Raw genomic sequence first — 17,608 nt, 5'->3', positions numbered from 1 at the left:
ATAGAATCCTTGAATCTACAAGTATGGTTGCTCCAAATGAATGTAGAAATGTATATAGGATGTCTCGAATCAATGGCATTAGATCTTCAACACCAATCTTGAATGTATCTTTGCATAGGAAAAGGCTTGGATGAATATGGATGGAGAAATATTTAACAAGAGGGCTCCATAGAGATTGAATCCTTCAATGGATCTCCTTGATGAATTGGATTCTTGAATGCTTAATAGATAGTAGAACTTCACTTCATGTAGGTGGATTCTCACATAATAATCATATAGCTTGTATATATGTGTGGATGATAAAATAAGGTAAGAAGGCTTCCTTATATAGAGATCTAGGGCACTAACTCCTAGAGAAGGCAAACATAGGAGCATTAAATCCCATTTAACCTTAACCCCTAGGAATAGACCTAGATTAAATGTAAGTTAAGATTCTACCATTAAGAAACTTGAAATAATCGACTCAAAAGCTTGAAAAGAAACTTTTTGAAGCCTGAGATCCCAAAACTTTCAAAAATTGAAAAATGAAATTGGGGTAAGGGACAAGGTCAACCTTGCCCTAGGTCAAGGTTGAGGTTGTGCTTGAACTAGGTCAAGGTGGAGGTTGTCCTTGACCTAGGTTAGGTTCAAGGTCAATCTTGACCCACCAAGTTTTCCTTGACCCAGAAGTCAAGTTCCTCAGTTTCATAGAGTAGATTGTCAAAAATAGGCTAGAAATATAGAGAGAAAAGTATAACAAGGGGAAATAGCCAAATCCATGCAAATACCCATTCAAGTCCCTTGACATGACCCAATACCACTTACTTAGAGGGCTAAATACTCTTAACATGGAAGTGCTTCCATTTGAAGACAATACACCTTTAAATAAAAAATCATAAATATATAGAAAAATGAAAATATTCACCTTGCTTGTCAAACCTCCATTAAAGGATTAAAATCCTCTATCAACAAAGATGATACTTTGATAATGATGTAGGATGTCTCCAAAAATGAAAATAGATCCACTAAAACTAAATTATAGATACATAAATGAAGATATAGTCTTGAATAATTGGATTATTGAACTCGTGAATACTCCTTCAAAGCTTGCTTGAATGGATGATGTCTTGGATGAATCTTTCTCTCAATGAATGTTTCAAAGGAAAATAGTGGATACTTGATAGATGTGTAAAATAGCTTAAATGAATCATGGATTTCTTTCATACATAATATATTGTCTAACAAAAAGAGAAGGCCTTCTATCATAGATATTTTAGAATAAAAATTGAGAAGGGCCAACTCATGATGATAGGAAATAATTCAAAATCGCAAAATTACACTCATGATCCAAGGAAAAATTGCTCAGATAAGGGAGAATCTCATCCCTTATAAGGGTTATGGATGATACCATTCCTTTCATGGGGGTTAGGAACAAACTCAATCCTTACCACAAGGAAATTTAACCTTGAGATATGCACTAGGATCTCAAGAATGGAAGGATAATGATCAAAAAAGGAGTAGAAGCTCAAGAATAGGAGAAACCAAAGAATAAGTGTAATTATGGAACTAGGAGATAAAAAAAGGGAGGGATAAATGGTCTTATAATTAAAAAATTTCCATTTTAAGATATTAAAATGCTTGACTCCTAAAATTTAAAAATAGGGGTCATCTTTGAATTCCCATGCATGTGGAAGATATTTCTAGTTTTAGATACCACATGGAACAAATCATACAAAAAAAATCTAAATTTGGTAGTTATGTGTATCACAATGATTTTATTAAGGGGATGAGAATGTTGTGACCATAATATGATATATTCCAAGCATATTTTATTTATTTGTGTGCACAATAAGGATAATTTAATCAAGTGGCATGTGAAACTTTACCACAAATCAATTTTGATAATCCCTTTTCATTAAGATGATAGGGCATATTTATCTACATAGTTTAGTATATAAATAAGAAGGTGATGTTTCATACAAACCATCAATATCATCAAATATTGAATCGTATATAATTATCTATTTTATGGAGGTTCCAACCTAAAAGTGGTTTAGAACATTTTTAATTTTTATATTTTTTTCCAAGGAATATCATAAGAATAATAATATTTGGAGGAAAGTAAATAATTGAACATTTGTGTATTTTTTCTCTCAACCCCTTAAGACAAACTGCTATATTAATTTCCTACTTAACTTTTAGATTATCATTCTTATTATTGTGGTTTTAAGTAGTCTTGTTAGAAGCTAGCTAGTAACTTGGCTGCAAAATTAAGTTATTTGGATATACCCTTTTAATTCACACCATTCATAAAATACATTAAAAAATAAGAGTTACCAACCCTTCTTTACAACTATAAAACAATGCCACATGGCTTTAGTTTCAACCATGTTATTATAATAAATCCCAAGATTATGTAACTTAATGCAAATAAAATATTTTTTTCTATGAATTTCTGTAAACATACAATTGTCTTACCTCACTACATTTGGGTTTCCTTTACCCACACCATCAAATTAGATTGTTTTGATTCCTTTTGATTGAAGCGACACCTTGTACATGACTATTTGTCTTTGGGGTCCTATTAAAAGGGAGATACAATTAGAGAAACTAAGGTCATTCTAAACTAAGTTTCTTTCTACCATTTTATGAGTCCAACATAATTTTCACTAGTAATTCCTGACATCCATAGAATAATAAAAAGATATAAAATCTCCCAATGATTAGAGAACCAAACACACCTCCTATCCACTAAAAATCAATACCAAATGTGTCAAGAAACAACATAGTAAATAAAATAAATAGATCATTAGTTTTTTCCCCCAAGAAACACAACACATATTTCGACATCACATGTTTGTCAATAATTTGATATGATCCCAATTGTGGACCAATATTTTAGTACCCATTTAAAGGAAACAATTAGTTTAGGGATTCCCATACTCTACCAAATTTCATAACCAATAAAATTACTCTTCCCTAACCCTTTTCCAAATAGGATGAAGGCTTCCATAGCTAGAATTGTGTTACTATTGCTCCAATGAAATAAGAGACTTTTATTTCCTAGAAGGGTGTGTGTTACTTATTTAGATAATCATTTAGAAGATTGCACGAATTCTATAATTTGGTAAAAGGGGCCACAAAATTTATTTAATCTATGCAAGATCTATCAATAATCTAGACCCTTATTCCAATATTGATTTTCAAACAAGAGGCTACAAAATAATTTTTGTTGATGCTTAGACTTAATTTGAGATCTAGACAAATATATTAAGAGAAAATTATTAAAAAGTTACAAATGCTTGAGTGTAGTAGAAAGGTAAATATATCATTTGAAAACATTTAACTTCCCCAAACATGCACTTTTCTTTTATAGTCTAGATCCATAAATTATTTATTTTCTCATATGATCTCCATATTAATTTCTCTTGAAAAGTCCTAGCAACTGATTTGCACCATCTAGATCCCACATAAATAGTGGATTTAGAGATAAAAATATCATCCCACTTCACTATGTCATATTTTTTAGCTTCTTACTTACCAAACCAAAGATTTTTTTTGTAACTGATCACATCACTATGTGACCTTGCTATTAATTTGATAAATAAATATATAAAACATATCAAACTATCTATAATGAAATCTTAATGAAGTGAATTGTAATAACCAAAGATTAAAATTTTCCCTTCAAGGTAGTTAGTTTACTTGAATCCTCTCAATCATTGATTTATATTATAGGTTTAAAGTATTTACATCAATTGCACACATATCCAAATATCTATATTTGAAAAATTATACCCTTCATACACAATATTATTTACATCTTAGGCCCTAGTATGTAGTGACCATATAAGAAGAAAAATATAATCCTTAGACAATAAATCTTCTTCCAAGTTATTTTCTTCTTGAAGATATCTAACATATGTTTTGTAACATTTTTTAAACCCTACACATGACTTCATCAAACAACATAGTATGTTGGAAAATCATACATGATTAATCTTCCTCTCCTTTGAAGATACCTATAATCACTAGATCATAATTTTATTTGATTCCTACATACAATATTTGTTAACTCAATATCTATAGATGTGCATAAAAATGGAAAAAAGTCCTCATAATTACACTTACCATCATATTAAGAGATAAAGTGAGTAGAGTTAATGTCTACAAAGTAAAAGAGACTTTGTAAAATCTATTAGAAATTAATATGGACATGACTGAAGAAGGTTACAAGCTTTGGAAACCTTAACAATTGCATTGAAAATAAAATACAACCTTAGTTCTTCTCTTCTCTTTCAATACATTCCTTTAAAAAATAAATTATAAGGATGATCCACTCATGAGTAGTAGATGTAGAGGAAATTTTTGAAAAATTAATGGCAAAACTTGGATCTTTACACATTTATCACTTTAAAAGACACATTTTAATTTATGTGGTGTACAATAAATTTGTGTTGAAAATTACCAATTTAAAGATCATAGAAATCGAATTAGTAAAAAGTGACCTTTGGAATCATGTAAGGGCACAAGTGAACATTATACTAAATAATCATATGAGTTTTGAATTATTAAGAGTTAGGGATAGTTTTTGTCTATGGGGAAAACATTGAGGATGAAAAGGATCTCATACCATTAAGATATGTATTATCAGTGAATCTAAAAAATAACCTTTTTTGTATTAAAGAAGTCTAAACAATAGAGAGACAATAGAGAGAAAAGCATATTTCCAAAATACACCAACTAGCCCCCAAGCCTATTAACAATTAGAAAATATTGAGAGGTAATCTAAAATGTATAAAGGCTTAGTAAAAGCCACTAGCTCTGAGCTTCTTATATATGACATTTACACATGAGTGTCTTATAGACTATGATTATGCAGTACAGAAGAACGGGGCATATATTCCCTATTAGACTATTTGCATTAATATCCATGAAACCAGCCACCCTATTGATAGGTGGGATTAGAGAGGTATGTAGGTGTCATTTCTCCAAAAGATGTCTAAGATCCTCAATCTTGGTTTGAGTGAGGAGGCTTTGGAATTTTTCAATATATTGAGATGTCTTTACTTCATTTTTGTGAATCAACGTAACTCCATCATGCATGAGCTTCATGAATCTTCTTCCTGGGATATCAAGGTAGATATAAACCCGAGACATTATGTGAAAATGTGTGAGTTTAAGATTAAATTCTATAGGACATCTTCTAACATTTTGAAAATTTTCCTTGTTCATGTCTTTCCAAAGAAGCCATAGGATTTCACCAATTAGAACAAATCAAAATCAATTCTGAGATAAATCAAAGGATTCAAAATAATAAGCAATAATCTCACTTGACCAAGAAAGACTAGGTTTCTTATTCCATTCAATTAGCAACCCAAAGAAAATAGACCAAATCTTTTTAGCATACAAACATTCAAAATATACATGTTCAAAACTATCAAGCCTATTACAAAGACCATAGATCAAAAGCTGAGCATTAATGGAGGATAAAAAAAACCAATAACAAGTTTATTAATCAATAGAAGCCATCTAAAGTATGTAATTTTTGGTTCACAAGGGATTTCTAGAAATAATCAAAAAATAATTGCCAATTAGAGAAAGGAAAATCAAACCTCCAACACTTAGCCACCCATGTGAGCACAGAGTGATCATTTTTAAGAAGACCATAGATCTATTTAGTAGAAGCATCTTTAAGAAGTGTAACATCATCCCATTTAACAAATCCACCATATGTATCACCATTAAAAATATTTTCAATCCTCTCATTGCTAATCACTTTGGATAATAAAGCATATGTTTTCTTTTGAGAATTAGGAATACCATATTTGGAAGAGATCTCTCCCCATGACCCTAGTTTATCATTGACCAATAGGTCACTAATTAATGAAATACCTTTATCATTTTACTTTTTAGTAGAGAAGATTTGAGCTAGGGCCAAAGCCTTATTTTTAAGGTGCAACCCCCACTAGATTGATCTATGAACAACAAAATATTTGGGAGGGCCACCAACAACATCCTTATAAGAGACAAACTCCATCACTTGAGAACATACATTTTGAAAGAGTTGAACACCTCAGACCCAAAGATTTTTGGTGTAAAATATCCCATTTTCATATCCCAGAAAGTGATTTTAGACCACTTTATACCCTTCTTATTGACTAATCTTTCAATGTTATTCCTTACAAGGACCTTCCAAAGTTCATTACCTAAGAAAGCTTTAAATATCCATTTAGCTACAAGAGCTAACCTATGAGCTTTGATACCTTTTAAGCCCAAGCCCCCAAGCCTTTTAGGTAGATAAAACCAATCCCATTTAACACAATGTATCTTCTTAACACCCATGTCTTATGACCATGAAAAATATCTCAACAAAAAATCAAACATGTTGAGCTAATATTTGGAAAACAACCAAGTAGAGGCAAAGTATAAATAGTGGAAAGAGAACACTTTTTGGACAACTTGCACTCTCCCATCAAGTGAAAGAGAATGTGTTTTCCATTTAATATGTTTCTTGTTAATTTTATTGTAAATCCACTCCCACATATCAGACAAAGATGGTTCTATAGAAAATAGTATGACAAGATATCTGATTATAGATTTTGGACTAGCCCAATTCCATCACATATTGCTTAGCCAATTACGTGGAAATTCTAACCATCCAAGCACTGAAGGCTTATGAGGAATTTTTTTGGCACCTAAAGCCTCAAAAAGATAAAATTCCTATCAAGAGCCTTAGAAAAGTTTTCTTTATAAAGTTCCAATTATAAAGAAATATCATCAGCAAATTGAGCATTTATTAGATTTTCAAAATTCGGAAGAGTAATACCTTTAATATGAGGACCAAATGAACCATCTCTGAGAATATAAACTAGTGCATCATTGAAAATCACAAAGAGAGAGGGGGACATGGGGCACCCTAGTTTGATAGATATTCTAAGGATAACAGGGTCATTAAAATCCCCATTCACATTAGTAACAGTCGAAGAGTCTTGAAACAAAATTTCAATCTATTTACAAAAGGAGCAAATCCAAAAAATTCAAGCATGCCAATCATGAAGGGTCATTCAACTCCGTCATATAATTTCTTAAAATTTAGAAGGACTATGGCCACAATTTTCCCTTTTGACTTAGCCTAGTACATGGCCTCCCAACTAGTTATAAGATTCTCCAAAATATATCTTCCCTTGATGATGCCTATTTGTGTAACTAAGACAAAGTTATTAATGAATGTCAACAATTCTTCTTGCTAAGACTTTAGCAATGATTTTGTAAGAAAAATTCAAAAGTGTAATAGGTCTCTCGTTCTTCACCAAAGATTTTCCCCCAATTCTCAGAAGTAGTTTGATAACTCCTCTATTCATAATATGACCTTAGGATCTAGATTCACATGCCTCTTTGTACAAGCTCAAGGGTTCTTTGCCAATCCAATCAATTTTTTCTTTATAAAACTATGTTGGGAGTCTATTGAGTCCAAGAGATTTATCACTAGTCATTGACCTAATGGGTCCTTCAATCTCATTTAAAGTGATGGCTCTACTAAGGTTGTCACAGTCCAATTTTGAAACCTTTCTTGAAATCATTATCAGACACTTGTTCAAGGCCTCCTTTTGTTTCTCTCCAAACTTAGAAGAAAAGAGTTATGAATAGAACTTAAAAAAGGCCCCTTTTATCAAGTTGAGGTCTTTAGTTCTAGCTTCCTTAGTATGAATATTCTTAATAAGTTCTCTCTTTTGCTTGTCTCTGATGATATTAAATAATTATCTTGATCCTTTATCCCCTTCTTGTTGATTGATTGAGGAATAAATAGGATAGACTAGATACTAAGAGAGGGGGAGAATCAAAATCTAGAAGACTTTTCACTTTTCTCAGATTCATCCATATCTATCAATAAATTGTGCATGTAAAAATAGTAATGTAAATCTTCTATAAGATATAAGTTTGATTAATCACATGCATTAAAGTAAAACATGCAACACAATATTTGTTACCTAGAAACCCTCCAAGGTGAAGTTAAAACATGGGTGGGGATGACACCGAAAAATATGAACACTACTATAGTAATAAAGTTAACCAGTTAAGGTTACAATGTTTGACCATAAAATATGATCTACCCTTTGAGGGTTCTTCCCTATTAAATTCTTAAGAGACTGCTAGGTCTCACCTTGTTAGAGGATTTAAAAGGACTCTATTAGGAGATATACAAAGATCTATAAAGACAAATCTGTTAAGAGATTTAGCTTGATTTAAGTCTATTAAAATTGATTCAATACTTGACTCTCAGTTTTCTCTATAAGATCATTTTAAGTCATCTCCTTGCTAATTGATCCTCTTCTCTGATATGATATGTATTTCTTTCTATTGTACTTCTCTAGAATGACTTAGTCACTTAATCTATTAGATGATAATAGAACCCTTTAGTGACTTCTAATTTGATCTCAATCCTTTTCTATTAATAGCTTCATGTTCACACATAAAGTATTTTCATCTCCTTCTCTATTGGCATTCAACCTAGGTTAAGATCATTGCTATATAAAGAGTTTCATGAAGAGTTTTCTAGATGATCCATGTTTTTCCTCTATCTTGATGGTCAAAGACACAAAACATGGATTTTGTGATCCACAATGTGTAAATGTTCTATAACAACCTCTAAAAGTATTAAATATTCTATAAAAACCTCTTCAAAAATTAAATATCCCTTCCAAGTCAATCTGATTGTGATCTTCCCTAAAAAAAAAATTCATTACTTACTTTCATGTAAACTTTGTGTAGCTCAAACTTTACTATTTCATGATGCTCAACATTGCTATTGCTCAGCCTTCACTGTGCTTGGTACATACTAAGTAAATTGTCATTTGTGTTCTAAAAAAATTTCTCGATCTTTGATGAGCTTGACTCATATACAAAAATACTCATGACCCAAAAACTTACACGGCTCTTATAGAGCTAGGTACACACTTATGTGCATAACTCAGCCTATATAGAGTAGCACGGCCACAGTAATGACCATTTGACTCTACTTTGAAAATAAAAAAGTGATTGACACTAATAGACAATAATGGTTAGAGCTACCAACGCTTCTCTCATCCAATTAATTTTTTCTTTGATTCTTTGACCTTAGATCTTATACCTTTGAATAAACCTAAGCTAATGTTTAGTATTGGTCAATATTTATTCAAGCATTTCGTCCTCTCATTTACATTTAAGATTCAATTGAGTTTCACTATGTTTAATTTGGAGCTCATTTTCTAAATTGTCTCTATTCCTACAAATATTTTTCCCAACAATTTGATACACCTTTCTCCATGCATCCACTAACAAATTTCATTGTTCAACTAATCTTTTGAATTGAACACATATTTTAGATAGTTGAGTCACCATTTTAATAGCATCTTTAGTGTCAAAATATTTAAGTAGGAATGTATTCATCCTGAATACTTTATCTCTAGGATACATCTATTAATAGAATCAGTATTATTAAAAATAATCCTACTATGAATGTGGGAGTGGTGAGAAAGAGAGACAAGGTAAATTGCTATAGGAGAGTGGCCTTCCATGGTCTAAAATGAAAAGAAAGAGTCATCGTACATCCTGTCTAATCTACAAAAAAATCTATTCTTTCCTCCTTGATCATTACACCATGTGAACCATATGTCCTTCAACTCATTCTTCCTATGTTCAAGAGGGACCAATAGGTTAAAGCTATTAGAAATAGTAAATACTGAGAGGTGGGGGTGAATCAATATTCTACAAACTTTTTGCCACAATTGGATATTATTAATTACTTTACAACATACATATGTAAGTAAGCCAATAATATTGAATAGTAAACAAAGATATACATAGAGAGAACTCATAACACCATTATTTGTTAACTAGGGAAACCCTGGCCAACAAAGAACCTCAATGGGGATGGTACCCAAAAAATCATCCACTAAACAAAAGAATCTTGTTAAGGATATTGACCCTATTAGGAGTCTATCAAATATATAGTGTCTCAAGTCCTTGTTAGAGGACTAGGCCCTGTTAAAAGCCTTGACTGATGTAGAGTTACACACCGGAAGTGTACTCTTGGTCTAGATTGCACTTAGACCCTTCAAACAAGCCAAACTTGCTTCTAGCCTTAGGGAATCCTTAAAGGACCTTCCACTCTTGGCAAATAACCTTCTCACAAGGTTTGACAACCTTCTCAATGCAAGGAACAGGTAAGCAAAGTCTGCTCCCAATTTGTCTTTAGGAATAGTATCCCTCAACTAGGCCAAAACAAGGATCTATGCCTTAGGCCTCTCAACCACTTGATCTGATGATCAACACACCTTCACATATCCCAATGTACTCTGAATCAACAACTTTTCAGATTCCCACACTTCTGTAATACACCCAACCAATACCTACCTAGTGAATCCTAGTAGGTCAGTAAAACCTAAAATTCAGCAATATCTTTTGATTTCCCCAAACGACTTGGCAAATAAACTAGAGTTTCAGATACCCTTTTGACTCCCCTTAAAGACCTCCAAATCTTAAAATCTCACTCCACTCCAGCATATCCCAACCTATGCAAAACACGCAGACCTAATAGGCCTAATTAGGCTTGGTTTGTTAAGCAAGTGCAAGGAAATGGGTACACAGAATAAGATACTGACTTGGATGATGTTAGGGAAGGTCTAAGACTTCCAATTCAACCCTTGGTTGCACTCCAATCAACCAAACTTCACAATTCTACTTCCAAATCTGAATTCCTAGTTCAAATTCTATGCCTAACTTGAACTAGGGCATCATTGAAACTTGGACTCCCACCATAGAAACTACTCCTACTCCTAGAATCAACAAATGGTACATGTCTTCTCTCAGATTATTGGGTTTTGTACCCCTGAGGCCAATTAGGTGCACTCTAATGGCTCATTTGCACAAAACCCTGATTTTAAGGAGGGTTTGGGACTGGTTTCACCCAATTTGCTCTAACTTTGTCCAAACTCCTTCAAATCACTCCAAATAAAATGCAATGAGTCAGTGGGACATGAAACTCTGTAAATCCACCATTAAACTTCTAGTCTCACGTCCGTACCACACGTGCAACCTCTGAAAGCAGCGAATTAAACAGAAAAATAGGGAGTTCTTTATTCATTCAATGAAAAATCCGTACAATGAAGTTCCTCTGTTCTTTTGGGAAGAGGATCAATCTATTTATAGCCTAATGACACCTAAAAACTAACCTCCAAGGCAGTTAGAGGTCGAATGCAACTAATTTGCAAAAGTTGCACAGTTTTTTGCAAAAGTTGTCAGCAACTTTTTGCAAAACTGCCGATATGAGCAACTTTTCATTTGAAGACTTCAAAACACATTCTAAACTTGATATTATTGAGCATCATGGATATTTAGGCAATATGACACCCTCCTAAACACCTAAAACATATATACCCTATAGGCTACTTACATCCTTGGTTTATAGGGTCACCAAATAGGATGAAGTGCCTACACAAATGGGCTCATACTTATTCAAACCTTTCATAAAACTTCATGAAACCTCTAATTACATCCAAAGAGGTATGAGGAAGGATCTCCCATGTAAAACCAATGAGTATTTCCATTACATGCTATTACATGCCAAGTTAGGCCATGTGGAACCATAACAAGTAATACCAAGAACAACCAAAATGAAGCACAATCAACTGAAACTATCATTGTAACCATCATGGCCCTTGACAATATGAAGAATGAAGACAAGATGGAGTTTTATCCATTCCTCCAATACCAAGCTTTGTGCTCTGCACCATACTACCCCTCTCCAAAAGAACTCAAGTCCCTTGAGTTGGGAATGGTGTTAAATTGATAGCCTGCTTTCTCTATCTCTTCTTGAGTCATCCATGTTGCATCCTCCTCAGGTAACCCAGCCCATTTGACCAGGTAGGTATAGTATGTGCCTCTTCGTGTCTTCATAGAAACTCTCTTGTCCAATATGCACTCAATTTGGAGTTTATGTGTCTTTGGCAATGCAACATCAGTAACCTGCTCTTCCAGACCTATACCTGCATCCACAATATCAGTAGGTTCTTTGAAAGCAAACAAATCAGAGATATTAAAGATTGGTGACAATCCAACATCCGGTGGCAATTCAATTTTGTATGCATTGTTCCCACATTTTGGTAGGATCTTAAATGGACCAATTTTCTTTGCCATCAACTTGGTATGCTGTCCCTTTGGCATCCTCTCCTTCTTCAAATGGACCATGACAAGGTCTCCAACCTTGAACTGCAAATCCCTTCTTTTCTTGTTGGCATGTTCTCTGTACTTGTCTACAGATTTAGACAGTCTGTCTTTCACTTGGTGTTGTACCTCCTTCATCACTTGTGCAAAGTCTTGAGCTTGGGCACTTCTCCTCTCCATCTGACTGACATCCCTTAACTCTAGTACTCCCCTTGGGTGTTCACCATAAACAATTTGGAATGCTGTCAAACTAGTACTTCTGTTTACTGAATCATTGTATGCATATTCAGCTTGTGGTAATATGTTATCCCATGATCCACCATATTGTTGTGCCAAGCATCTTAGTAGGTTCCCTAGTGACCTATTTGTTACCTCAGTCTGCCCATCTAATTGAGGGTGATAGGCAGAAGAAAAATTAAGGTTTGTTCCAAGTCTTTTCCAAAGAGTCCTCCAAAAATGTCCTAGGAACTTGGAGTCTCTGTCTGAAACAATAGACCTTGTTAAACCATGGAGTCTTACCACTTCTTTGAAGAATAGACCTGCAATGTTTGAAGCATCATGTGTAGTTTTGCAAGGGATAAAGTGAGACATTTTGGAAAATCTGTCAACAACCACAAACACACTATCATTTCCTGCCTTAGTTTTTGGTAATCCCAATACAAAATCCATGCTTATTGAATCCCATGGTTTGTCAAGGATAGGTAGAGGAGTATAAAGCCCTGCATTTGATGAGTGCCCTTTAGCCTTTTGACAAATTATACAAGATTCCACAAACTTTCTTACATCGGTCTGCATTTTTGGCCAATGGTAGAATCTCCTAACTTGCTCAAGTGTTTTGTCTAATCCAAAATGACCAGACATGCCCCCACTATGTTTTTCTTTGATTATATTCTCTCTATATGATCCCCTAGGAACACATAATTGTCCCCCCTTAAACAATAAACCATCTTGAATTAAAAAAATCAGAGAACTCTGTGTGATACCTGCCTTCCATGCTTTGGAAAACTTTATAAATCTCTTTGAAATCCTCATCTTGGCTGTATAGATCCTTCATACCTTCTATGCCAATGGTTTCAAGTTCAATTGGTTGAACTAGGAGGTTTCTTCTGCTTAGGGCATCAGCAACTTTTTTTGTGATCCCTTTCTTGTGCTTGATTGAGAAAGTATATGCTTGGATGAACTCCATCCACTTCATGTGCCTTTGATTCAATTTTTCCTGCCTGTTAAGAAAGCTCAAAGCCTGATTATCAGTAAAAACAATAAACTCCTTGGGAAGTAAATAATGCCTCCATCTTTTTAAGGATTGGACCATAGCATACAACTCTAGATCATATACTGAATATTTCTGCTTTGCTTCATTTAACTTCTCACTAAAGAAGGCTATTGGTCTGTCGTCTTGACTCAATACACCACCAATAGCTTTAGTGCTTGCATCACATTCTATGACAAATACTTTGTTGAAATCAGGGAACTTTAGGACTGGTTCTTGTGCTATCTTCTGCTTCAGCATTTGGAAAGATTCTTCTGCAGCATTAGTCCATACAAAATGACATTTCTTGCCCCCCTTAATGGTATCCACCATTGGAGCAGATATCCCACTAAAATTCCTTATGAATTTTCTATAAAAATTACATAAACCATGGAAACTTTTAACCTCACTAGCAGTGGTAGGAGATGGCCAATTTATTATAGCTTCTACTTTGGATGGATCCATTTTCAAAGAGTCCTTAGAAATAACGAAACCAAGAAATATCAGTTCATCCTTCACAAATATACACTTTTCCAAATTGATCTTGAGATCTTCCTCATGCAATCTTTTTAGGACCAAATCTAGATGTTTGAAGTGTTCCTCTTCATCCTTGCTAAACACTAGTATGTCATCTAGGTATACCACAACAAACTTGTTAAGGAAAGGCTTAAATACCTCATTCATCAATCTCATGAAGGTACTTGGGGCATTTGATAGCCCAAATGGAATCACAAGCCACTCATAAAGACCCTCAGTTGTTTTAAATGCTGTTTTCCACTCATCCCCTTTTCTGATCCTTATCTGATGGTATCCACTTTTTAAGTCTACCTTGGAGTAAATTTTAGCCCCTCCTAAACAATCCAACAAATCTTCCATTCTTGGCATGGGAAACCTATACCAGATGGTTATCTTGTTTATAGCCCTTGAGTCCGTACATAGCCTCCATGTTCCTTCCTTTTTAGGTGCAAGTACTGCAGGTACTGCACATGGACTCACACTCTTCCTAATCAGACCCTTAGACAGCAACTCTTCTATTTGTTTTGCTATCTCCTCATTCTGTTCTGGAGTCAACTTGTATGCAGCCTTATTTGGTAAAGTGGCCCCTGGTATGAGGTCTATACAATGACTCACCTCTCTCTCTGGTGGTAAAGTAGATGGTACACTCCCTGCCACAATCCCATGATACTTGTTTAGAAAATCCCTAACCTCCTTGGGTCCTACATCATCTTTTTTCAAATCTGCTCTAGGCTTGACTAGGTTCCTTGATTCTTGTTTTGGTCTTACCACTATTGCAAAGCAGGGTGTGTCCTTTTCTTTTATAGTTTTGAGGAATTCCTTCTCCCCTACTAAAGCCACACTACTAACTATATGGTCTGATTTGCTATCATCAGGCAATGGCCTCATTGTATACTTAACACCTCCCTTAGTTATTGTATAAATGTTGGTTTCTCCATCATGCCTTGATTTTACATCAAACTGCCATGGCCTCCCTAATAAGAGGTGACATGCATCCATCTCAGTGACATCACACAAAACTTTATCAGAATACTCTCCTAATGTGAACTCCACCCAAACTTGTTCATTTACCAATGTTTGTTTGTCTTTTGTTAACCAAGAAGCTTTATAAGGGTATGGGTGTGGTATCCTAGGCAACTTTAATTTATCCACCGTTTCTTTAGATGCTATATTTTCAGTTGATCCTGAATCCACAATTAACTTACATACCTTTCCTTTGACCTTGCAATGTGTCCTGAACAATGTTTTTCTTTGAGGTGGTTCTGCAGGTTGTGGTACCTTCAAAAGTGTCCTTTGCATCATGAGGCACTCTCCAGTTTCAGGATCAGCAAGTCTGGAGGTTGTGGTGTGATAGGATGAGATGCTTTGCCCATCCTCTTCTTCTTCTTGCAATAGATTAATTCTCCTATCTCCGGGTCTGCTGCTGTCTCCTCCTTTTTGGGGACATCTAAAGGATTGATGCCCTGTCTGATTGCAAATAAAACACCTGCCAGTGAAGACCTGGCCTCCTCTGCTCTTGTTGCCATTCCTTCCTCTATTGCCATTATTGCCTCTGCCTCTAAAAGATCCTCTTTGACTGGTATCAATATTCTGATTCTGATTTTCATCTCTGAAACCAGAGCCTCTGCCTTGAAATCTGCCCCCTCTTCCTCTGAAATTATTGCTACCTCCTCTTCTGTTGGTCTTTGAATCACCTCTCCTCTTATGCTTCTCTTCAATCTTCAATGCAAGATTAAAACACTGGTGTACAGACTCCAAATTCACCAATGTCAATTCCTCTTGAATAGAATACTTCAAGCCACTTACATATCTGGCTAGTTTTTGTTTATTTGTCTCATTGACCTTGGCTCTCAATGTCAAGTTATGGAACTCTTGTGTGTATGTGCTCACATCAAGATCCCTTTGTTTAAGGTTATGCAACCTTTGGTTCACAAGGATTTCATAATCCTCGGGCACAAACTGCCTCTTGATCTCTGCTCTCATTCTTTTCCAAGTAGTTATGGGCTTCTTGCCATCCTCAGCCCTCTCATTCTGAACAAAATTCCACCAGCTTAGTGCTGCACCCTTCAACTTAGTCTTGGAAATCTTCACTTTTTGGCTTGGTAGAATGTGGTCACATTCAAAGTGATTGTCCATGGCTTCAAGCCAATCAATGCATTCATCAGGATTGAGTTTTCCTTGAAATGTAGGGATCTCTCCACCCTTGACTCCCATCCTTTCTAGTGCTTGCAAGAGAGGCCTTTGATCAGGTGGTACTACTGCTGCATTTTCATCTTGCTCCACCTCTTCATTTTCTGATTCATAGTTTTCTCCTCTCTTCAACTTGCCCTTGAGTCTCTCCAACTCTCTCTTGACTGCTTTGTTCTCTTCTCTAAAGGCCCTACTTTCAGCCATTTGTTCTTGTACTATCTTGGCTAGTTCTGCATTTGTGACCCTCAGAGGGAGAACCCTCTCTAGTCCATCTTCTCCTTCAGACATGATGAAAACAGGTCTTCGCTGGCTCTGATACCACCTTGATGCAGAGTTACACACCAGAAGTGTACTCTTGGTCTAGATTGCACTTAGACCCTTCAAACAAGCCAAACTTGCTTCTAGCCTTAGGGAATCCTTAAAGGACCTTCCACTCTTGGCAAAGAACCTTCTCACAAGGTTTGACAACCTTCTCAATGCAAGGAACAGGTAAGCAAAGTCTGCTCCCAATTTGTCTTTAGGAATAGTATCCCTCAACTAGGCCAAAACAAGGATCTATGCCTTAGGCCTCTCAACCACTTGATCTGATGATCAACACACCTTCACATATCCCAATGTACTCTGAATCAACAACTTTTCAGATTTCCACACTTCTGTAATACACCCAACCAATACCTACCTAGTGAATCCTAGTAGGTCAGTAAAACCTGAAATTCAGCAATATCTTTTGATTTCCCCAAATGACTTGGAAAATAAACTAGAGTTTTAGATACCCTTTTGACTCCCCTTAAAGACCTCCAAATCTTAAAATCTCACTCCACTCCAGCATATCCCAACCTATGCAAAACACGCAGACCTAATAGGCCTAATTAGGCTTGGTTTGTTAAGCAAGTGCAAGGAAATGGGTACACAGAATAAGATACTGACTTGGATGGTGTTAGGGAAGGTCTAAGACTTCCAATTCAACCCTTGGTTGTACTCCAATCAACCAAACTTCACAATTCTACTTCCAAATCTGAATTCCTAGTTCAAATTCTATGCCTAACTTGAACTAGGGCATCATTGAAACTTGGACTCCCACCATAGAAACTACTCCTACTCCTAGAATCAACAAATGGTACATGTCTTCTCTCAGATTATTGGGTTTTGTACCCCTGAGGCCAATTAGGTGCACTCTAATGGCTCATTTGCACAAAACCCTGATTTTAAGGAGGGTTTGGGACTGGTTTCACCCAATTTGCTCTAACTTTGTCCAAACTCCTTCAAATCACTCCAAATAAAATGCAATGAGTCAGTGGGACATGAAACTCTGCAAATCCACCATTAAACTTCTAGTCTCACGTCCGTACCACACGTGCAACCTCTGAAAGCAGCGAATTAAACAGAAAAATAGGGAGTTCTTTATTCATTCAATGAAAAATCCGTACAATGAAGTTCCTCTGTTCTTTTGGGAAGAGGATCAATGTATTT

The 17,608-nt window shown here is 35.2% G+C and overlaps 1 protein-coding gene across 1 annotated transcript; it reads right to left on the bottom strand.

Annotated features, from left to right (window-relative positions):
- Nucleotides 1–13,114: 13,114 nt before the first annotated feature.
- Nucleotides 13,115–16,426, bottom strand: LOC149575297 (uncharacterized). The gene is made up of 2 exons (XM_089816018.1): nt 14,368–16,426; nt 13,115–14,064 (listed from the first exon to the last, which is right to left on the bottom strand). The coding sequence occupies exons 1-2, from the start codon at nt 16,424–16,426 to the stop codon at nt 13,115–13,117; spliced, it is 3,009 nt and encodes a 1,002-aa protein (XP_089672144.1).
- Between the last annotated feature and the right edge of the window lie 1,182 nt (nt 16,427–17,608).

This window comes from Cupressus sempervirens, chromosome 2, assembly GCF_028749045.1.
Source record: "Cupressus sempervirens isolate cs-2001-9-10 chromosome 2, ASM2874904v1, whole genome shotgun sequence".
Classification (NCBI taxonomy): domain Eukaryota; kingdom Viridiplantae; phylum Streptophyta; class Pinopsida; order Cupressales; family Cupressaceae; genus Cupressus; species Cupressus sempervirens.
Note: the sequence above shows the minus strand (reverse complement) of the source record. Positions and strands in the feature narration are given on the sequence as shown.

Coding starts and splice junctions, on each gene's coding strand:
- LOC149575297 (XM_089816018.1), bottom strand. CDS start 16,426: ATGTCTGAAGGAGAAGATGGACTAGAGAGGGTTCTCCCTCTGAGGGTC. Junction 14,065..14,367: donor GGAAGGAACATGGAGGCTAT/GTACGGACTCAA, acceptor TGGTATACCTAG/ATGACATACTAGTGTTTAGC.